Raw genomic sequence first — 23,055 nt, 5'->3', positions numbered from 1 at the left:
AGGGTATCGCGAGTCCTCTTGTCTTTACTTTTACTTTCCACGGCGCATCCGGTTCCTTGCTCAGCCCCCATTGACCGGACTACTTCAGAGAAGAACAGGCGTAGATGGCACTTCTGTTTGTATAGCCGAGAATGCTGGACGTATTTGCTCCAACATGTTCTCGTGCGCGGTTGTATCGAGATGCCGAGCTAAATCAGTGCCGGCACGTGGTCCGCAAAACGTATTATTTGATGGTTCGCGTCGCGTCGTCCATTTGCTTTGTCGAATAACTGAGCTTGATGGCTACGTAGGCCAAGCAGGGCTGACCTCGCCACAGGTCTAAATCGGCATGTGTGTTTGTTTCCCGGAGAGAATGAAAGGTTTAAAGTGATGTTTACAATATATTTGGCCCCGTGTTTCCGCCTTGTTCGTTTCGGACTAAATATGACTTGGTACGCACCGACATGCCCAAGATACGAAATCTCAACATAACAACGGGGATATGGGATCATTCTCCAAAACGAGCGCTCGCCCCTAGCTTCTCAGACTTGTGAGAGTATGTACACACACACACATACACAGTCGACCTCTATGACCACTTGACACGAACCAAATATGGAACCGCGCGAATAACATGCGTCAGCCAAGGCTGAAGCTCGAAAGCCTTCAGCGGGAACTATACTAGTATCCTGCATCCCAGACACCACCAGACCTTCCATTTTTGGAATCATGGGGACCAACGTTTGTCGAGGGCCGGCTTTGGGCAACAAGGAGGCTTCATCACCCAACACTCGCATGAGCAAGTATCAACGCACGAGCCACGACTAAACCTGGCGATTCATTCATCAAAGTCAACTAAAAACAGATAAGCCGGCATCACACAGTCTGCCGTTCTATCAGAAGGGTACAATCATGTAAGCACCATCCTGGTTTCTTTGTGATTCAGACATAATTCATCTGAACTTGACCATGGAGATACTCGTCAGTTACAGGCTGAGCAGCTTATACAATGGCACCACCACGCAGCAGTGAAAAGTCCAACGTGCTCCTTGATGGACGATGACAGCGAGCATCACCCAAGCGCCCACATCTATTAAAACGGCAAAGTTGGCCGCTCGCAGTTTGCTTGCTCGGTCGTGTTGTGCTCCATTGTTCGAAACGAAACCATCCCTTGGTCTGAAAGGCGGCTCTTTGTTATACGTACAAACAAACAGCAGGCCCGTCGCCCGAACCGCATTACTACTTCATGCGGTCTTGACCACTCAACAGAAGACGCCCAACTGCGTATCAATGATTCCTTCGGCTGAGTCTTGCCGGCTGAGCAGCCACCATGGCGAGACATCCGCACCCACCACCCAGGAGAACCAGCTGGGCATGTTCGAAAAATCCTTGCGTGAGAAGGTCCACAATCAATGGGAAAGGCAATGCGTGCCCACGACCAAATGCGACAAGTGTCAGTCGCAGGGCCACAAAGTCCTTCAGAAGTGTTCCATTTGTACGTGGAGCATTTGCCAGGAATGCAGTAAAGATTCCGGACTCCGAAAGAGCGAGGGTCCATGTCACATACTAGATCACAACGCCGTGGACTGGATTTTGAAGGAGGACAGCACCAATGCCGAGAAGGATAGCACCAACTCTTGGAAGAAGAGAACCAATGCCAAGAAGAACACCACCCATGCCAAGAAGACGACTACGAGGCGCGCCAAAAGGGTCAAGACGGCCAACAAGGTCGAGATAACTCTTGTGGCTGTCACGGAAGAACCCCAGGCCAGTGACATCAGTGGCATCAGTGGCCACGCAAAGGGCCAGATTCTTCCTCACCCTCTCCAGGGACAAGCACACAAGGCAATTCAAACCATGCCCGCAAGTTATCCTCCACACAGATTCCCTGAAAGAAATGTCGATGATGAGCATGAAATCGTCGCTGGTATGCCCACGCAGAGGCAAAACTCGAATAGTCCCTACCCAGACAGGCAAGAGAATCCAAGTACAACAAAGGGTTTTGTACCGGCTCAGATCCTTCTGCCGAACCCGTCAACATATCCGTACCTGCCTTCCTTGCCACCATTTTCGTCTGGACACTCCCTGCCACTCCAGTATACGACGACTATAGGTAGGGCCGCTCACGGCCTCCCCAGAGAACCATGGCCGTCCCATACCAAGTTTCGTCAGCCGCTAGCTATCCGACACGGTTCTGCCGACTCGGTCCAAATATGGATTCCGCCGTTTGAGAATAGAATAGGTTATGGTAAACAGACTCGCCCGGAACCTGGGCCCCCAGGACCGCACGAAACTCTTCACTCGGTGCCGCGGGAATTCGTACCGACTCGTGTGTGTGAAGAAGAGCCAAGCAGGGAGCAGCTCGCCCCGGAGTGTTTCACCACCCCCCCGAACCTTACATCTCAATGCCAAGAGTACCATGAGACCAAGCCCATTCTAGGGAAGCGTGGCCGGTCAACATTCACACTACTTGAGCCCGAGGTCAACTTAGGAGTGCCCTACCTAAGACTTGCGCTCTCATTATGCGGAGACACCAAGTGATTGTGATCAATGCCACTCTTGTCGAGGGCGACAGGATCAGAGAATCCAGAGGCAAGAAGGGTCCAAAGAGCACTGTGGCTCAGCTGCGTTTGGTTTGCGCCCAGGATGGCGCAGTGTACCCCGTATGGTTCCCTTTTTCCTTTTTCTCTTTTTCGCGTTTTCCCTTTGTAGTAAGTACATGGGAGGACAACATGGTTTTTTTTCTCTCGCATACTCACGGTCTAGGGGCAATGTCCGACCAGACATTGGTGCTACTAGACTTCTTCATGGAGGAAAACAAGGACTTGTCACGGGAGGAGCAGCACGGTGCGTTTGGCGGGAAAGCGAGGAGACTAATGTATGGCGCTGCAGCAGGAGACAGGAATGAGGAAATAACCCGAAACCATCGCAGGGCACAATGAGGTAGTTGCAAACACAACCAGTAACACAAAACCACCAGACTGCTCAATGGAGGCCAACAGGCCAATCAATGCCTTGCACAATCACTGAAAGACACCAAGTCATGCAAATATCATTCTGCTGTGCGCCTGTATCTAACAAGCACATCCCACAAAAGCCTACTAGTATCATGCAAGAAATATCCTTTTTTAAAAAAAAACTTCTTGTTCGGAGCCCGAGAAAAGCCCCCTTCCGTCTCGGAGCAAAACGGTTTTTTTTTTTTTTAAAAAATCGCTTTTATTCGTCCTCATTACATCGTGGATGCATGTAGCCGACTGATCTGACAGGCAACCCCCCCAAACAAAGCGCCATACATACACAAAGCGTGTGTGCAGCGGAGGGTCGAACCCCCCCCTAAAAACACTGTAGTTTACTCGTTGTCCTCGCCCTCCTGCTCGCCCTCCTGCTCGTCCTCGTGATCGTCGTCCTCGTCGAGGCTGCCGGCGGGGACTTCGTAGAGTCGGAGAATGGACTTGTTGGGGTCCTTGACGAGGACGAACTTGCCCTCCTCGCGCTTGAGGCACATGTCGGCAATGGTGCGGACGATACCCCAGCCGTTGGAGAGGGACAGGTTCATCTGGTTGGCGAAGTCGCGGGGCTTCCAGCCGACGACGCCGAGGATGACGTGCTTGTCGTTGGAGCGGGGGTTGACGCGCGAGACAAATCTGGAAGAGTGGTTCAATTAGCACTGGTATTTTCGTTTTCAAAGCGGAGGAGGATGGGCTCGGTATTCATCGGAAGTGGGAAGACGTACCCAAGCTTCATAATGTCAGACTTGGATAGGATACTCTGAACGGTCCACCTGGCCAGCTTGCAGCTGTTGTTCTTCATCTCGGTAGCTACGACGGCACCACGCTGGGTGACGAGCTTGCTCCTCCAGTCCAGGGCGCCGCCACTGCCTTGAGCCTTGCTGTCGAACTCGTTGAGGGCCCGGATGGTGACGAGTTGGTCCTCGCCGCCAGCGGCGCCCTTCTGAACGGCATCGACCTCGGTACGGACAACCAGGTACACGGGCTCCTCCTCGTTGGTAGAGAGATCGAATTTTCTGTACTTGTAGGCCTTGCTCGCAGGTGGGTCGGCGTCCTCGGATGAGTTGTAGAAGGGGTTGGCGTGGCTCATGTCGACCTTGGAGGTCTCGCTCTCGTTCACCACCTGGTTGGCAAAATTGTGGTTGATGTAGGTGGCCTCCTCGGCAAGGGCAGGGGGCTGGTTGATGCTCTCCTTGCCACCGTCGGCGGCGTCGAGAGGCGCGTCGGCGGCATTCTCATTGACGGTAACCATGTCGAGAGTCGCATTGTCACGCTTGTCGAGGAAGAGCTTGTTGCCCTGGCGCACAATGACAATGTCCCAGGGATAGACGGAGCGAGGAGCGCACATGAGCATGGACAAGATAGTGTCAGTGGCGAAAATGGTGGCCTCGTCCTTCTCGGCGAGCTCCTGGATGACTGGATCGGAAGAAGTGGTGACGTTGTAAGCGGCTCGGTCGATGGCTGTAAGCTTCTTCTCAGCCCCCTTCACGGGTTGCTTGTCAAACGAGCGGTCGTAGTAGTAGAGGAAGCCATAGTTCTCAAGGTCCTCTCCATCATCAGCGTCCAAGTTCAGCTTAGCCAGGCGGTTGAAATCAATCTCCTCGAGCAACTCCCAGTCAGCCTTGATGTTAATGCTGGCATCGCGGTTGCGAGCAGGCTTATCGTAGTCCTTCCAGCCAAAGCGACGGCCTCGGGCACCAGTATTAGACCGGCCACCTCGGTCGTAGCCCTGTCGGCCGCCTCCAGAGCGCTGGAATTGGCCTCGTCCGCCACGGCTATCACCACGACCGCCACGCTGGCCACGGCCTCCTCTGGTGAACACGGCTCCGCGGCCATATCGTGATTTCGTGGAATCTCTGGTGTTGCTGACGATGGAGAAGGTAGACTCGTCCTCGGCGGGAGGAGCGTTGAAGCTGACGGCATGACTGGCACCGTATGCTTGTTGGTCTAAAAATAGGGAACATTGACATATTAGCCACATTCAACTTCGAAACAAGAATCGCAGTCCACCGCGGGACAAGGCGCCTACCTCTATAGTTTCTATTGTACTGAGATCGGCCACGATCACGATCCTTGCCTTCAGCAGTCCAGTCGGCCATACGGCCCAACTTGTCGCCTTTGGAGAAAGGCGCATAGGGCACGCCATTTAGGGTCGTTTCGGAAGTGACTGATGGGCCCCAGCCGTCGCCCGGGGGGCAGCTTTCGCAAACCTTCACGTAGTCGAGAGAGTCGGCCATCCTGAAGACTTGAGATTATTCCAAGTAGACAGGGGTGGTGATGAATGTGGATGGCAGAGAGCGGCTGTCTCAATCGTTTCCGCGATGCAGGGAATTTGGACTCTCGAAGTTGAATGAAATTGTGGTGGGGTGTGGGGCGGGCTGCCGAAAACTTGTGTCGCCCCGCGGCAGCCAGTCAACGGCTGGCAACAGCTTGCGCCCACAAAGCCCACATTTCAATTCTGCATGTCACGAACTGCCCAAGGGACTTGACCATGAGTTGGCTTCGCATCAGCCTGGCGCATCCAATGTAAAATAATCTATCAAGTAGGCATTGAAACATGAAACAGTTCATAATAGAAAGTGTGTGGTATTGCTCCACTTGCAAACAAGAAAAGAAAGATGCTATAACCTCCAACAAAACTCCTTCCCCAACCCCATCGCTGAAAAATATCATGTCGTTGTCGATAGTCTTGCATTTCAATTTTGGCAACCGCCATGCGATTCCAGAGAATCTAGTGAGCCATGATCTCTGGCTCCAGACCTGAGGGAAGCACGCTTTCGAAGGCATCTCTCAGTTCAAACTCCTCCATGACAGCTCCAAATCTAAGCAAGTGAATGTGTGTCAGTGAGGCAGCAATAGCGAATGTTTGGAACATGAGAGACTGTCAGTAACTTACCCATAACACCTCACTTTGCGACCCAACTCTGCAGCAATCCTTGCAAAGTCTTCAGGCTGGAAGTCGGCGAATCGTGGATGACTCAGAATCATCCCCCAAGCCATGACAGGAGTAATCTCCCCATCAAGATCGAGGTGTTGGCTCAAATCAAGCAGCGTGGACAGATCAGCCTTGCTAATCTCCCAAGTTCCCTGAGCTGGGTTGCTTCCATCTCCGTGGTCGTGCGTGTGACTGTTTCCAAATGGTGTCTTGGGCGTCAACTTGCCAAAAGGCGCAGGCGGACAGGTGGCCATGAGGGCGTGACCACACGGCTCACCGCCCTCCGATCTATCGGTAAGGAACGGAAGGTGCTGCATGCAAGGCTTCTCAAGTCTATTCGATAGGCCGGATAAAACCGAAATCGTTAGCAAACTCTATCTCTCAAACCCCATGATTGATATGGGTCCCCCCCTTCAGGAACACTCAGTTCCTTCTCACTGTGGGGGAGGTGATAAGTAGGCCCTCGAAGAAGCGGGATTATCGTACGTTAAAACGAAATCAATGCCTGCTTGCTCAAAATCGACGCCTTTGTTTGCAGACTGTTGTACCACGCCCCGCATCTGCTGGCCGGTCATGGGTTGAAAATTGGTGGAATGGCCGGTTGAAGCCCCAGATTGTGACCCCGGAGAGAATGAGGCATAAGAACCCGGAGCACCGCTGTTGCCGGGACTTGCACCCGCTGCGCCGGGACTGCCTCCGTCGTCCCGGTCGGCGGATCGTGGAAACTGTATGCCATGCTGAGCCATGATTGTTTTCAAGTGTCTATTTTCAGCCAGCAGCTTTTCTTTGCTTTGCGAAACGTTGCTATACAGTTCCTTCAGTCTCAAGACTTCGTCCTCAAGCGCCTTGATGTAGAGCTCCTTGCGTTCGCGGTGGGTCCTGGACAACGATGAGCTTCCTTTCCAGGTACTGCAGCCGGCCATAAACTTACCGTTGTGCTTGTCGGTTCAATTCTTGCCTGCGAGTGAGGGCCGGTTTACTATCAGGCTTTGGACCACGGCGTTTGGCAGGGTTGCCATCTTGCTCAGTGCATCAGCGGACAGCTCTCCACTTTCCACATGCATTCGTGGTCACCAACTGACTAACTCACCTCGTGTGGTTCTTTTCTCGGTCAAAGATTTGAGAAAGCCCAGATTCAGCGGACTGCGATCTTGGCTGGTCGCAGTGCCGTCTGGGGAGCTATGGGATTGAGCGCTCCCAAACTGATCAGGAGATAATGAAGACGACATGGCGGTGGCAATACGTGGTGAAGTCTGATGTCAGGACGTATCACGTCTGGTCTCGAGTAGTTAAATACTGCGCAGTTGTTAGAGCCAGCTCAAGCAAACGAGGGGTAAGAGCAGAGTCGCTCACAGGTTTGTCCAATGCCCGAAATATTACAGGCAAAGTTCACCGGGGAGACGACCAGATAGAGTTTCAGGGCAATTGCCAAGCGACAATGCGTTGAAATGGTAGGTCAACCAAACTGATCTGCGAGGAGATCTTGACGGCGGCTTGGATCCGGACCCAGAGGCCCTGAGACAGTTGGACAATGGCGAGGTTGAGCTGAGCAAACAGACCGACACCAAACGGCGGGGTCCGTGGACCAACTGGCCGGCTTTTAGGATCAATTGACGGGAGTAGAATGTAGGCAGGATTCCTGTGGCGGCCGGCTTACTCGAGTACGTCTGACACGGGCACAATACGCTCCCGTGGGCGTCTTCTCTGGTGTCGAGTCCCCGAGCAGTATTATTGCAGGGCGTAAGTTGGCCAAGCCAAGAGGAACCCGAGAGAGGTCAAAAAGTTGGTGGAACGGCCTGATTGGGGTTGGTCGGCCAAGAGTTGGACCCCGTCCCGTCTGCCAACCGCCAATGCCAATGCCAATTGACAGGTTGTGACCCGTAACGCGATGCGCAACCTCCGAGGCCAACCGCAGCTTGAAGAGACTCGACCTGCGCCGCAGCGTGCAGTTGACGGCACAAGAACCCAGTGCGTACACAAACAAGCTTGCTTACCTACCTACGTAGGGATGCTAGCCCAATCAACGTTGATGTTCACCCGGCGGCCAAGGTTTTTGCTGTGTGATGCCAACGGGTGGTGAGTGCATGGCATGTCTGGTCGATATACTCCGTAATGTGTATGTACACACAAACTCGCGTGTGCGCACACACACATGCACACCGGTCGACACCCACGGGATCTGTGCGCCTGCAAATGCACCTGCGGGCCACTCCGGCTGGTGAGTACTGAAGTATGTAGGGAGGTGCCTGGCAGGTCAAGACGGTTGGTTTGTTGTCGATTCCCGGTATTTTTGGCGATCTAGAATCGAAGCGATTAAAAAAAAAAATCCCAAGTCTTGCATCGGTCTCGCGCCATTTGCGCCCTGTGCGCAGCTGATACTTAAGTAGTACGTTGGATCCTTGCATCGTCTGATTATTCCCTCGTGCCGGTTGCCAAGAAGAGACGACGACGCCCAGCGTCTCCAACGCTCACACCGTGCTGCTTCATCAGCTCCTCGACGCGGCCGTCCCCTGATTGCCGCCTTGTGTCTCGGAACCCGTCTCCCGCCCGGGTTTCTAACTTGCAAGTTTGGGCTTCAATCTTGGGTGGTGGTGTCACAGTTGACTATGTTGCTATATTTAAGCGAAACCTATTCCAAAGTTAGTCTCCCTCGAGAATGGATGACGCCTTATAGTTCGGCCGGCTGGTCGCTCGTGCGAAGCTGTTGCACTTGGCAGCTGGCAGCTCCGCCCAATTCTCTTTATCCGGTCCTGCTCCGTCCATCATTGATGTCTGTTTGCCCCCGCGCCTCGCCCCGACCCTGGTAAGAGATGAGACATTGAGTCGAGTTCGACGATATCCGTCCGAGGTCGCCGCTCACTCATCAAAAGCCACCACCAGCAAGCAAAGACTTGATTAGCATCAAGCAAACCGGCGGCACCTCACACTCGGGCATTGTCGCATCAGGTGCCTCACACTCCTCCTGCCATGTCCCAGCACCCACCGTCCTGGACCTTCTTGAGGGGCCTCATCATCACATTGCCATGGCTGCTGTACCTGTTGCTGGTGGACGTGTGGATTTCTATGCTTCTGCCTCTTGCCATCTTCCTTCCTAGATGGGTCTACGATGCCTCGTCCTGTCTAGCCTTCACCGTCTGGGCGTGGATTCAGCTCATCTTTGAGTCTCTCAACGGAGCCCGCATTGAGATATCGGGCGACTCCCTGCCCAATGCCGAGTCGGCTATTGTCGTGGCCAACCATGTCGCCTGGTCCGACTTCTACTTGATTCAGGCCATGGCCCGGCGTTCCGGAATGCTGGGATACTGCAGGTATTTTGCCAAGAGCCAGCTCAAGGCTGTCCCTTTCCTGGGTTGGGGTCTCTGGGCAATGGGCATGCCCATGGTCAGTCGGAATTGGGTCAAGGACCAAGCCGAGCTTGATCGTGTCTTCTCTGGCATTGTCAACCACAGATTTCCTACATGTCAGTCACGCCTAGTTTAGAAGCCACAAATCCTGCCAATCCTCTCTCTGCTTTCCATCCTATGCTTGCCTTCATTTAACCTCCACTCCTACAACCGTCTCTTCTAACATAAGGCGTGCAGGGCTAATCAGCTTCAGCGAGGCGACGCGTTTCACTCACAAAAAGTTCGCCGAGTCTCAAGTGTGGTGTAAGAAGACTGATAGGCCCCAACCCAAGAATCTCTTATATCCTCGCACCAAAGGCTTTATCGCCACTGTTCAACACCTGCGCAAGGCTCCACATGTCAAGGCCGTCTATGACTTTGCCATTGCTTACCAGTGTGATGGCGTCTTTCTTGATGCACCGTGCATGTGGGACACATTAAGCGTGCCATCATTGAGCACGAGACACCAATACAAGTTCCATGTCCATGCCCGAAGATTTTCTCTCGAGACTTTGCCCGAATCTGACGAAGATCTAGCACAATGGCTCGAGCAGCGGTGGGTGGAAAAGGGCGAGTGGTTGGAATTGCTCAAGCAAACCTGGGCCACCACCGGCTCGTCATGATGCGTTGCCGTACGGGAGCATACGCAATCAATATTTATTTTTAATTGAACTTTTTTTTGGCAACTGCATCCATTGAATACCTCTGCCACAAGTGTCCAGCATCAGCGGACACCTCCTGCCACACTTTGCCAGCATATTCTTATTTCATGTCTCCCCCATATCATGCTGATTTCCCATGTGTTTCGACCGCATCATCGTACCCCGAACACAATCAGTGAATAAACGTGAAAGATTGGTTTAGTATTTTGCAGTCATTGGTCGGCAGTCGGGCAGGATGCGTGGCACAACCAAGTGCGTGACAGTTGCCACTACAATACCAGTCGTGACGGGTGTGCACGGCGGCAAGTTGGCTTATGATGACACATGGCCAGATTCTGGCAATAATTACTCCGTAGACCGAATCTATCCAGCACTATCCGAGACTGGTAAAGAAAGAAATCGGGCTTGGTGTTGTCCCATTGGACCCCGTGAGACAACATGGCCAAACAAAAACTAATTCCAAACCACTTGAACTTGCACTATAAGCCGGGGGCCAAGGAGATTGCCCCGAGGCCCATCCCCACGGCAAGAGTCATGGCAGCCGACTGAAGCACCAACTATTTCGAACGACGTTCATGTTACGAGGTCACATCGGATCAGCACCTTGCAGGCTGCAGTAGCCTACTTTAAGTAAGTACTTAAGTACTTAAGTACAAGTATGTGCCACCCCCTCTGTTGTGTTAAGGCTCCAGTAAGGTATTTGTAGGGATGTGTATCCAATGAGAAGCCAGACTTAAGGGGTACATGTATTTACTAGTAAATTAGGTGATAGTAAATGTCACTATCACAGGCTTTATACAAATAACTACTTAATAATATACCAAAATTTAGGGTGCTGTTAAAGTCATCCGAGATTGCTAGCTTCCTACAGGGGTGTTGTGGAGCCCGTAACCCCACTGGAGCCTTAACACAACAGAGGGGACCAACCTGCTTCAGCGCAGGCCTAAGCCGGCAAGGTCGACTCAAAAGTCAACTGGTACTTAGGTCAACATAGTGCACCGAGTACTTAAGTATCCAGGGGACCTGAAAACACCAGACCGCATGTGCTCGTAAGTGGCCTAACCAACAGGCGCCGAACGCTAAATTAGGCCCTAAGGGCATCGAGTTCTTACTAGCGGACGTCGCAAATGCAGCGTCAATACGGAGTACCGCTGACAAGAACAAGGACGGCGACATGTAGAGAAGCTTGGACCCGTGAGCAGGCGTTGGGTGCATTGCACGAGGCGGCGTGCTAGCCAGGGAAACAGCGTGTCATGATTGGCTGTGAGGACTCTTTCCCCGCTTAATGTGTCATGAGAGGAAACGCGACTGCGGCATCTGGGACGCTTTGCCAACGACAATGGTGAAAGGGAAGTCGTCCGTCCCTCCTGTTTCCTCACGTCAATACCGCCAGTTGGATTATAGGCTTCCCCCCGTCGAAATCGAGCCGGATACCTTCACCGAATTTGCCAATCGACGACAGAATCACTGCCCCCGAGCAGCCGAGCGGTTCCTGCCGCTCTCTTGTCCGCTCGGTGCTCTCCGCAGGGTGTTGTTTTCCCGTCGTGCATGAGACCGTGTGTTCCTGGGCCACTGACCATATCGATTTTCTTCACACGACGACTGTGGGAATCACTACACGAGCGACCACCAGTCATGTATCCAGCTCCCGCACTCCTATAGTTCTGGCGCCTTTGCCAGACTCCCGAGTCTTCCAGATACTACTACGACGTTTTGAGCTCTTGTTTCGAGTTTTCGAGCCCCATCTGCTGCCAATCGACCTGCCGCTTCGCCTCTGGCGATTCCGCGGCTCGAACTGCACAGCATTAGAACCAGAGCAGAGTGTGAACAATCCCTGGGCATTATGGAAACCCCTTCTGCCCCGCTGGCCGTGCCAGCCGTGTCTTCCTTGCGTGTGCAACAGGCAATGCCCATGGAAAGGACATTGAGCCAGGATATCCGCAATGAGCGCGAGGAGCTTCGTGAGGCAGCAGAGCAGACCCTCAATGCCATCGTCGATCTCAATTTGGACGGAACCATCAAATGGGTTAGTCCATCTTGGACCGAGGTCGTCGGCACCCCATTCGATGCCATTAGTGGCAAGCCAATGTCAGACCTCATCGCCAGCGAGAACAAGAACGTATTTACCGACATGGTCGTTTCGATGAAGAAGGACGACTCGAAGAGCTACAGGATTCGATTCGCCATTCAACTTGGCCCTTTGTCCAAGTTACGATACGTGGAGGAATTCGAAGGAGATGAGGCACTAACTGGCGAGCCACAGCTACAAACGGCTGATCTAGAAGCCCAAGGCATTATGGTATACGATAGTGCGTCCGGGGGGGAAAGTCATGTGAGATACCCTTGTATTATCATGGCTAACAAACTCTGGTGAACAATTCTCTAACCGAGCCTGACGCAGACTATGTGGATGCTACGCCCATGGACAGCTCCACAAGAAATTCAAATCGACTTGCCAGATGTCATTGTTGACTCCCTCGGATCTGGTGCTGAATTGCTGGCCAGTTATCTGACACGTCTCGCTGAATCTGGCGGTGACGACCTGCAAACCCGCGAACCACTGGCCCCTGTACTATGTCGAATCTGCGAGCGGCAAATTCCTCCTTGGTGGTTCGAAAAACACACCGACTTGTGTCTGCAAGAACATCGTGCAGAGATGGACGTCCAAATGGCGCAGGAGAACCTGACGGAACATCGGCACGCCATTGTTAGGGTTCTTGATGCATTGGAGGCACGAAAAAGCCGTCCAATGACCGGAGAGCAGCAAACAGGACCAATGGCAGAGTACAAGGGCATGCCCATTGGTCCAGCCCCGTCTGCTCAATCTTCACCCGGTACCTCGCTGGCTCGTTCTCGTGAGCGTACCGGTGGTTTCGGGCATGCCAGGGCTAGATCGTTTGCGGTACGCCGGCCCCAAGCTCGTATCGTCGAGTTACTCATGGACTTGTGTGACACTGCCATCGAAATAAGCACTCCAGCCATGAAGGAGATGTCTCAACAGGGCAATGGAGACTTGCGCACTCAATCTCCGCAGTCAGAGTCCAGAATATCGCAAGTCTCGCACTGGCAGTCGCCGAGCACGAATACACTCGAGCAGGAACAAGGCTTGGCGCTATTATGCTCAGACACAGAGAAGGTGGCGAAGTTGAAGGTTGATGCCGTCTTTCGTCATTGTAGAATTATCGAATATGCTGAGCGCATACGTATCGAGATGGCAGTCCTTGTGCAAGACTGTATCGACGAAGCCATGAGAAAGGCCGCACGGATTGCGGCTGGTCGTTTGAGCGACTCGACCGAAGACGAGACCGAGGAGGACATTCTTGCGGAAGGCGAAGGCCAAGTTGAGGTTAATGAAGAACCCCGAGGACGATCAGCCGATGAGGTACCGAAGCAGTCTATATCCAGCCCTTCTGCCTTGGCAGCAGCCTTGCGTCAAATGGACCTCTCCTCCGGACGTCCGAATCGCTCTCGTCCCGCCTCCTTCATTGCATCGACAAGGTCTAGCAGTCCCAAGGAATGTCCCACGCCACGGTCTACCGTTGATAGTGGCTCAATTCCGGCGGGGCATGCCCGCCATACCAGAAGAGGCTCGTCTCTATTATATGAAGCCGAGCTTGCTGAAGGAGACGGAAGCCTCCGGTCGTCATCTGTGGCCTCCCGCAATGCCACCCGAACAGAGTCCCCGATATCCGAGTTCGGCGATCTCAGGCGTGCTGCAAGCACCCGTCAACATCACCGAAGAAGCCTTGTCATACCCGGGACATCGTCACCTCGACGGCAGGAATCGCCATCTCGTTCTACTCAACCGTCCTCGCCGCTGCGTATCAAGCCGCGTGTCATACCCTACCAAGAAGGGCTAGCATCACCTGAAGCGTCGCCTATGTTCCCTACGAGTGAATTTAGCTCGCCGGTTTCCCATCCAGCGCGCCATCACCGACGACAGTCATCAGCAGCTATATCAGATTTCGTCATGCGAGCACCACCATCGCCTCGCCTAGGTGCAACGCAAGCACCACCACAAGCTCGCGCCGCACAGCCGTCTATTAAAGACTTTGAGATCATTAAGCCGATCAGCAAAGGTGCGTTCGGTAGCGTATATCTCTCGAAAAAGAAATCAACCGGCGAATATTTCGCCATTAAAGTTCTGAAAAAGGCGGACATGGTGGCGAAAAATCAAGTGGGCAATGTCAAGGCAGAGCGGGCAATTATGATGTGGCAGGGACAAAGTGACTTTGTTGCCAAGCTCTACTGGACCTTCTCAAGCAAGGATTATCTCTACCTGGTCATGGAATACCTCAATGGGGGCGATTGCGCATCTCTGATCAAAGTACTCGGTGGCCTACCGGAGGAATGGGTCAAGAAGTATCTTGGTGAAGTTATTCTGGGTGTTGAGCACCTTCATGAGAGAGACATCATTCATCGTGATCTGAAGCCGGACAACTTGCTCATTGATCCAAAAGGCCATTTGAAGCTGACGGATTTTGGCTTGTCACGAATGGGATTGGTTGGCAGACAAAAGCGCGCTTTGAATAGCGAGACGATGGATACAACGCCAGATTTGCTTAAGCAGGGACCTTTTGCTAGATCTACATCCATGGCTTCTTCTCGATCAACCTCCCTTGACTTGCATGGACACCCCCATTCTCCCACTGGAACACCTATGATGACCCCAGACGTGGGCAGTATTGGACAGCCATCATATTTCAGTCTCGCATCATCTATGCCACCAGAGAATCGTAGGGTATCCAGCAGCCTCAGAAGCGACAGCGGTGGCAGTGAGTCTCTGGCTCACCTGCTAACGTCATTTTCTCTGGCTGATTCCGACCCGGGATCCCAACCTCTCAGTGCGAAGGCGCCCATCATGGACGACGACGTTGCCATTCAAGGGTCGCCAGATATGATTGCAAGCCAGCCAAACATTAGAGCTAGCGTGGACGGCCACTCCCGTAACTCCCTTCCACCGTCGAACATGATGCCGCCACCAATGGCACTGTTTGATCCTGAGGACACGAATCGGCGTTTCGTTGGGACTCCAGACTACTTAGCACCAGAGACTATCAACGGAGACAAGCAAGACGAAACTAGTGATTGGTGGTCAGTCGGGTGTATCATGTTCGAGTTCTTATATGGCATACCGCCCTTCCATGCTAGCGAAGCCGAGCAAGTATTCGATAATATTCTAGCACGAAAAGTTCAATGGCCAGACGAGGCTGATTGTGAACCTATCTCAGGGGAAGCTAAAGATCTTATCAACAAGTTACTATGTATGGATCCCAAGGAACGACTAGGAGCTAACCGCGATGAAAAATTCTCCTCCGGTGGAGAAGAAATCCGAAGCCATCCTTGGTTTGAAGGTATCAACTGGGATAGCCTGCTAGAAGACGAGGCACAATTTGTCCCTCAACCCGAGAATCCTGAGGACACGGAATACTTTGATACCAGAGGCGCTGTCTTGCAATCATTCGCAGAGGAGATTGAAGACCAAATGTCTCCGCAATCTTCCACGGGTGGACAGGAGTATCCTGATCGACCGCACGACGCCCTTTCGCGAGTTCGATCCCAAGTCAATTCACTCAATCGCAAGCTGATGCCGCTACATATTCCACCCCACGTTCGCGATCTAAAGTCAAGGAGGTTGAGCGAACCCGTAGCGGCTGACGACTTTGGCTCATTCACTTTCAAGAATTTGCCCGTCCTCGAAAAGGCGAACAAGGACGTCATTCAAAAGCTGAGGGCTGACGCAATGGCTTCACAAAACAAGCAATCTTCCATTAGCCCCGGAGGAGCTGCAAATATGGCCTCGTCAGCCCCATCTCTAGATGGCAGCCCGGTCTTGGCCACACATCTACACCGATCCATTTCGAATGCAAAGACAGGGAATCGGCCACAGTCTCCGTCGGGGTACAGTCATTCCAATTCATCGCCCAGTCGAGTTTCTCAGCCATCATCACCTCTGCTTGTCTCATTTGTGGCTGGCCAAGGAGCAGAGGGTCGACGAAAGGCATCCAGCAACTCTTCAAGCCTCTCGCATCAGTCAGGGCCACCGTCACTGCAGCCTCACTCTTCTCTTGATGTGCCTAAGGTGCCGCCAAGCTTGCAAAAGGCTGCAACTACAATCGCCGCATCCCCTATCAAGGGCCGTGGATCGGCTCCGCCACCATTAGCCTTATCCCCACAGAAGCTCATGTCCACGCCGCGACAAAACAGTGGCTCGACGACACGATCTAGGTCGTTAACTGTAGGGTCGCAAGAAGCTAGTCCTATTTCATCCGATGCCCTTCAGTATCACCGCAACCGGAGGAGCCAAGTGTTTGACATGTCTCCCTCTTCATCGGATAACGAGGGCGACAAGCACAACGCTTTGCTACGAGTACAACGGCGCAGGCAAAGTTCACGGCGGCTTTCGCAAATTGCATTTGACAGCGGCCCTAACTTCAGGCCGCTGGATGTTTTAATCTGTGAAGATCATCCTGTATCAAGAATGGTGATGGAAAAGCTATTGGAGAAACTCCGCTGTCGAACGATTTCAGTGGCAAATGGTTCCGAGGCCGTCCGTTACTCCATGAGCGAAATCCAGTTCGATGTTATTTTCTTGGAGTACAAGTTGCCCCAGATCAGCGGAGCGGACGTGGCACGAATGATTCGGGAGACCAAAAATGCGAATTCTCATACTCCTATTGTGGCGATCACTGCATATCTTAAGGAGCTACAGGCGCCACACTATTTTGATTCCTTGATTGAGAAGCCTATCAGCTCTTCCAAACTTATTGAGGTTCTACGAAGCCTGTGCCAATGGCGTCCAGCGTCACCGAACCGGGCTATCTCAGGGCCCCCGCCCAACCCTATGCCCGTCGGTCCCAAGACGAAACCGAGAGCCGATGACAGCCCAACGTCGAGCCTGTCTGCTTTCCCAGGAAGGCATTCATCCGCAATGATATCCAGCCGAGAAGACTCCATCACCTCTAGCACGTTTGGGGACTCAGAGTCTGTCACGACAGACGATATCCCAGTCGTCATCAGCCGCAAAACAACAAGTGAATGGGAGGAAGGAGGCCTTGGAATTACGGAATCTGACTTCCTTTCGGCTGCAGAGGGATCCCCCAAAGGGATGCCGACCCTCTTGACCCAGCAATCAGCGCCAGGACAAATGGAACATCTTCGCCGAGGAGATAGGACCAGGCCGAGGAGGGAAAGCGGCGACAGAAAAGGAGTTGAGGCAACCGACTCGGCAGACGACGAGGACGAAGAAACCGGCATCTCCAAGGGAAAACACCGACGGCGAAGCAGCAAACCACTACAGGGCAAATCAACGCTGCCCAGTTCCAAATTGGCCATCGAGATGATGCGTGCAGACAGTCACGATAGCGTCACGGTCGGGTCTGAAAGCACCCCTGAGGCGGTAACGCAAGTAGCAACAACACCATCTCAGGAAATAGGCACTCCTATCCTGGCTGCAACCGAGGGGACAGAGACGGTCACTCCACCAAATAATCAGGCCAATACTACCCCAGCAGGCAAGCAAAGCAGTAAGGAGACGACCGATATGTCAGTCCCAGAATGTGCTGATGTCACGCCACGACCACAGACATGTGCGCGTCCTGCCACTGAGTCGGACTCGGTGGACACTTCCACGGAGGCTACACCACGACCTGGCGGGCCATGAAGCGAATCACGCCCGAAGGCACAACCCAATTACACATTTCGAATACGAGAAACGAGAAGATGAAAAGATTGTCATATATAGGGAAAGTATTCAAGTTTGGTTCAGTCGTGAATTATAGGGTGGACATTTTTTCCCCTCTTCATATTGATGTCATTTTCAATTTTTCACATTTGACAATGTTTTCCCCCCTTTGTATGTACGCAAGGTTGCAGCGAGGCGTCAATTGGGCAAGTTTATTTGTTTGTTTATCATTTTCTTTTGCCTTTTTTTTTTTAACAATAAACATAAAACAAAAAAAAACACAAGATGTGACAGCACTGCTGGGCGAGGCCACACTAGAATGACGGGCCGTTTTGGTGTGCAACATGCTTGAAAGACAGGGGTTTGATGAAGGCATAAAGAGGGCGGACAGGACGGAGGCTATTTTGTTTCTATATTGTGTGTTAAAAACGCACCGTCGCATTGCCTATTCCCGGGAACATGGGCTGCCAGTGTACTGCCCGCACTGATGATGATGATGAAGGCATTATGGGTTGAGTTGAGGACTTGGGACTACAGCATGTGTGCCTGAAGCGTGGGGGAGCAACATGATGCAAGTCAGGTTCTGATGTGTATGTATCTATCTTGGGGTTCTAGGAAAATATCTATATTTTGCTTAATGCCGTAGCCAAGGGGGGGGGGCTTGTTCGCGCGTGGGCTTTGCTTTGCCGCGTCTTGTCTGGTGTTGACTGAGCTGCAAGATGGAAGAAGTCGTTTGAACTGGCCAGCTGCAGCTGGCTGAGGACGTTTGATGCCGTCGTCGCAGTCGCAGTGCAGATGTGCGGCAAGGGCAAACGGCATCTACGGGTTGCGGATGAGGGCGAGACATGTCTCGGTCCCACCACCACGAGGTGTGCGCACTCTGTTGAGGGAGTCTGGCATTCATGTGTTTTGACCCTGGTTGCTGTGGAATCCAAGTCAAGCGTCGACTGCGAGACTAAATAAAGAGGCACGTGGGAATTTCAAAGCTTGGACTAAGACGTCGTGTCATCTTCTTGGTAACTAATGCTCTGTATTGGGCAAAATGATGTACATGTGGGAACTCAACAAAACGTCAAATGGTTTTGCGGGGGTCAAGAGGCAAAACTGCTGCTCGTCGTGGCAAGATTGGATCATTAATGCGTCCAAAAAGATAGACGAACCAATTGCTATTCACATGGGATTGCAAGAGTGGATAATGCGTGGGAGCCCGAGGCGGTCTCGAGGGGGCACAGGTGGTACTTGTAGTACTTGTACTCTGTCAAGACGCATCATGGTCTGAATGCGGAGAAGGAAAAGGCCCTGCAGGCATGATGAAGCCTTGGTTACGGCACGTTGTAGTACTAGTAGGTACTAGTACGTAGTATGTAGCAGATGGGCATTCTGAAGTCCAGGGTCCAAGGGCCAATTCATCAAGGTATTTTTGATACTATTTGTAGATGCCGCCCAGCTTGGAGTACTAGTCCTATCACGACGTACCAGACTACTCAGTATGCCACCTAAAATAAAAACCTTGGCAAATGCAGCAGGTTTGCGTGAGCTCCGTGGCAAGATGGCGCTTGGCCGACGACAAATTGTCCGGCAGTGCAGTGGACGAGCGCCGGTGCTTGAAGAAATGCCAAAACAAATGCTGGATGCTTGGCAGGGATCATGAACCATGCATGGTAGCCGAGGTGGCTTGGCTTGGCTGCGGTGTCTGCAGAGTCTGCAGCAAAGGGCCGGCGGGTCCTCACGCGACCAACTGCCCTTTCGGTGAGGTATTTGGGAGTGTGCTGTAGCACCAGATGCGACGAGGCATGAGGGTCGGGGTCGAGGAATTGACATATGCACGAGGCCTGCACGAGTTCGGTGACGGATAAGAATAAGCGTCGCATTTCGGCTTGAGCAGTGGCTTCCCGTTGGCGGTGGCATCCATTGATTGACCAGCCGCGCGTGATGCGAGTGCCGCCTGACCCGAACGCAGACGTGGAGGTGGCCGGAGGCGGCGATATTGATTATGCTGACATCAGTCTGTTGCTTCCTTTTCGGCCTCTGGTGCGTGTCTTCCAGATTGTCCCCAGATTTCTGGGCCCCCCCGGTCGGCGTGGCTGGAGATGGCCCCTCACCCATGCCAAACTTGTGGCATGCCCCCCCTGCCCAGCCAACCAGATGTCCCATTCTGCATCAAAATTCGTGTAGCAACACAATTATTACTCCATTGCACAAGGGTTTTTTTTTTTTGGCCGCCGTGTCTGCTGGCTCCTTCTTCCAGTAAGAGCTTCCATGCGTGTGCGGCCCAGATACTTCGAAGGCGCCGGGTGGCTCAACAGTGGACTAGCCCGCCCAAGTCCCCGCGAGGTGCGGAAACAGCTTGGATCCTGTAGGAAAAAAGCTTTTTGGACCCTTCGTAGCCAGACGATCGAGCACGGTGGCCGATGGACGCCTTTGACTGGTCCAATTCACTCTCGCCATCGTCCGTGGTCTCGGTCGTCGAAAACGGATATGTGCGTCATGGCATCTGGTTTAAAGAGACCAAGCGACCTCGAGATTTTGCACGTCGCTCGGTTGTTTTGGTCAGGGCATTATTGCTTTGCTCTGCTTCTGCTCACCATTCCTTGGAGGCAACGAGGTACTTGACATAAAGAGAAAGCTGCGCTGCTTCTTTGCTCTTCTTGTATCGTCAGCCGTGTTGTCGTGCTTGCACTCACTCCGTTGTTCCTTCCGCGAGTAGTTCCTGCCAAACGCGCCTCGGCTTCTGCGACGGTGGCAGCCGCTTCTTGTGTCCGGTCTGTCGCCTCTGCCTCTTCTTTTTGAAAATTTGACTTTTGGGGCCAATCCCTTCGACCCTTCGACTTCGGCGGCCATCGACGAAATAACTTTTTCGCCTGCCGTTCCTACATTGCTACAAAACCAGGCTCTTCTCCCAGGTCTTGCTCCCTTCAATCTGCGAAAGACATCAAATCAGATTGAAACGGACCTACACTTTCTTGCCCTGCACGTCTCTGGCTGTGTGTTGGCCCGTTCAGCCATCCGCCCTCCGCTCCCGACACACCCCTTCTCTGCCTGCATCTGTCTCTCGGTGCGCCTCAAACAGATCCAATCTGCCGCCCAAATCTGCTTGGCACCATCTCCCGCGGGGTCAGTAACATCCGATGGCCGGTCCTGATTCGTCCGACTCTGATTCGGGAGTTCATCACCACCATCACCACCACCAGTCTATTCCTGGCGAAATTCCCATTCCCCACGGGCCTCCTGGCGACCACGACAGCGATGACTTCATCATTCAACACGGTACCCCCGACGAGCAGCGCATTTTCAGCCATGTAACTCGTCCCGACGACTCATATACACCTGATGGTGTGTACTGGGCTGATTTGCCATGGATGCAGCGTGTCAAATTTGTTAGCCAAGTTGATCGTGAGGCTGCTGCCAAGGAATTGAGCACCATTGGCTCAATGATGAAGAAAGATCCCCTTTCTCCCCTTTCCTGGTACTTCCGACATGCCGTTATTCCCGGTGCTGGTCTCGGTCTCGAAGGCTATGTTCTCTTCTCCATTGGCAACTTGGAGCCACTCTTCGCCAAAGTCTGGCCCGAATGCTGGGGAAAGCACCAGGTTTGCAGCAAGAACTGGATTGCTAGTGTCACATACCTTGAGATTATTGGTATCATGGTTGGCCAGGTCTTTGTTGGCGTAAGTCTTCTTCCAATCCTACCGTTGCGTGGCCTTACCAAGTCCAATTGCTAACTAATGCCTTGTTCTTTCTAGGTTATTGGTGACTGGGTTGGTCGTCGCTGGGGCTTGATCCAGGATGCCATCATCATGTTTGTTGGTCTTCTCATGCTCACTGCCTCTTGGGGCCTTACTCTCCAGGGCTGGGTCATTTGCTATGCCTGGTCCTTGTTCTTCTACTCGCTGGGTGTCGGTGGCGAGTACCCTATTACCGCCACCTCTTCTCTCGAAAATGCTGTCACCGCTGGCAAGATGTCCACCAAGGAGGATCGTCTCCACCGTGGCCGCCGTGTCACCATGGCCTTCCTGATGCAGGGCTGGGGTCAGTTTGTCAACCAGGTTCTCCTCATTGTCTTGCTTGTCATCTTCAACAAGGGATCTGGCGCGCCACCTTACACCACCTCGGCTGCTCAGTATGCTTTCCGTCTGTCTTTCGCTTTCCCTGCGATTGGTACTCTCTGGCTCGTCTACTACAGAACTTGGAAGATGCCCAACGCTTCTAAGCAACTCGCTCAAGCAAAAAACCGTACCAACGTCACTGGCTACGACGTCACGGCCCTGCGCTTCTGCTTCACCCACTTTGGTGGCCGTTTGTTAGCCACTGCCGGCACTTGGTTTTGCAACGATGTCTTTTTCTACGGCAACAAACTATTCCAGGGTCAATTCATCAAGGTTATCTCGGACAACCCCAGCTCTCTCATGACGAACTGGACTTGGAACCTGGTCAACATCACCGTCTCGCTGGTTGGTTACTATCTTGCATCTCTTCTCATCGACAACAAACTTTACGGCCGCAAGATGATGCAGCAGGTTGGCTTCTTCATGTGCTTCCTCATGTTCGTCATCCCTGCCTTCCGCTACAAGTACTATACTAGTCCTGAAGGCATTCATTCCTTCCAGGCCATGTACTTTTTGTCTTCCTTCTTTAACCAGTTCGGCCCCAACTCTGTCACTTTCCTGATTGCCGGCGAGGTTTTCCCTACTCCCATCCGTGCCACTGCTCACGGATTCTCTGCCTGCATGGGCAAGGCTGGTGCTCTGCTTGCCTCTGTACTCTACAACTACATCGATGACCAGACCAAGTTCTACGTTGTTCCTTGGTTTGGTCTTGCTGGCATGTTCCTTACCTTCCTCTACCTCCCAGACACAACCGGTCTCGACCTGAAGGAACAGGAGCGCCGGTGGAGATATATTCGTGACGGCAAGGCCAATGAGTATCACGGGATTGCTGTCCACCCCCAACATCTGAGCCTGTGGGAGCGCATCTGTGGTCTCCACAAGACCTATGATCCTGAGGCGGACTGGAAGGCCAAGATTGCTGATATGCGAACAGAGTGGGAGGCCGTCCAGGCTACCCGTGGGCCCAAGGAAACTGAAGGTGACCATGACCATGGTATGCCTGACGATGGTGAGTTCTCTGCTGAGATTCACGCCTACTTCAAACGCTCGAGCCCTGGAAATATGAACAACTCTCCCGGCGTCCTCAGTGAAAAGGTTAGTGGTGATACAAAATAATCACCCAATATACCACAAAACGAATATATACATCTTTCTGGCGTACCACGAATATTGCATAGCATCATAGGTTCGAAGTGCTTCTTTTGGGCAATGTGCGGTTTTGTTTCGGCGTTTTCAGGCTAAAAGGCATGGAGGTCTTTATAGGGTCTCAGTTTTGATGTTTATACTAGTATTTGCAT

At 52.7% G+C, this 23,055-nt stretch overlaps 6 protein-coding genes across 6 annotated transcripts; 4 read left to right on the top strand and 2 right to left on the bottom strand.

Annotated features, from left to right (window-relative positions):
* Positions 1–1,269: 1,269 nt before the first annotated feature.
* Positions 1,270–2,520, top strand: G6M90_00g109450 (uncharacterized protein; the record flags this gene model as incomplete). Its single annotated transcript, XM_014688424.1, has 1 exon — positions 1,270–2,520. The coding sequence occupies one exon, from the start codon at positions 1,270–1,272 to the stop codon at positions 2,518–2,520; it is 1,251 nt and encodes a 416-aa protein (XP_014543910.1).
* An 808-nt stretch (positions 2,521–3,328) lies between these two features.
* On the bottom strand, positions 3,329–5,224 carry EIF3D (Eukaryotic translation initiation factor 3 subunit D; the record flags this gene model as incomplete). Its single annotated transcript, XM_014688425.1, has 3 exons — positions 3,329–3,623; positions 3,713–4,934; positions 5,017–5,224. 3 exons carry the CDS (start codon positions 5,222–5,224, stop codon positions 3,329–3,331), a joined length of 1,725 nt encoding a protein of 574 aa, XP_014543911.1.
* A 494-nt stretch (positions 5,225–5,718) lies between these two features.
* G6M90_00g109430 (uncharacterized protein) lies at positions 5,719–7,151 on the bottom strand (the record flags this gene model as incomplete). Its single annotated transcript, XM_066131779.1, has 5 exons — positions 5,719–5,809; positions 5,884–6,255; positions 6,361–6,801; positions 6,854–6,941; positions 7,013–7,151. 5 exons carry the CDS (start codon positions 7,149–7,151, stop codon positions 5,719–5,721), a joined length of 1,131 nt encoding a protein of 376 aa, XP_065987966.1.
* Positions 7,152–8,889: 1,738 nt separating this feature from the next.
* LPAT2 (1-acyl-sn-glycerol-3-phosphate acyltransferase 2) lies at positions 8,890–9,928 on the top strand (the record flags this gene model as incomplete). Its single annotated transcript, XM_014688427.1, has 2 exons — positions 8,890–9,382; positions 9,504–9,928. 2 exons carry the CDS (start codon positions 8,890–8,892, stop codon positions 9,926–9,928), a joined length of 918 nt encoding a protein of 305 aa, XP_014543913.1.
* Positions 9,929–11,810: 1,882 nt separating this feature from the next.
* Positions 11,811–17,630, top strand: cek1 (Serine/threonine-protein kinase cek1; the record flags this gene model as incomplete). The annotated part of the gene is made up of 2 exons (XM_066131778.1): positions 11,811–12,299; positions 12,369–17,630. 2 exons carry the CDS (start codon positions 11,811–11,813, stop codon positions 17,628–17,630), a joined length of 5,751 nt encoding a protein of 1,916 aa, XP_065987979.1.
* Positions 17,631–20,779: 3,149 nt separating this feature from the next.
* G6M90_00g109400 (uncharacterized protein) lies at positions 20,780–22,873 on the top strand (the record flags this gene model as incomplete). Its single annotated transcript, XM_014688429.1, has 2 exons — positions 20,780–21,319; positions 21,395–22,873. 2 exons carry the CDS (start codon positions 20,780–20,782, stop codon positions 22,871–22,873), a joined length of 2,019 nt encoding a protein of 672 aa, XP_014543915.1.
* Positions 22,874–23,055: the final 182 nt, after the last annotated feature.

This window comes from Metarhizium brunneum, chromosome 7 (assembly GCF_013426205.1).
Source record: "Metarhizium brunneum chromosome 7, complete sequence".
NCBI lineage: Eukaryota > Fungi > Ascomycota > Sordariomycetes > Hypocreales > Clavicipitaceae > Metarhizium > Metarhizium brunneum.
Note: the sequence above shows the minus strand (reverse complement) of the source record. Positions and strands in the feature narration are given on the sequence as shown.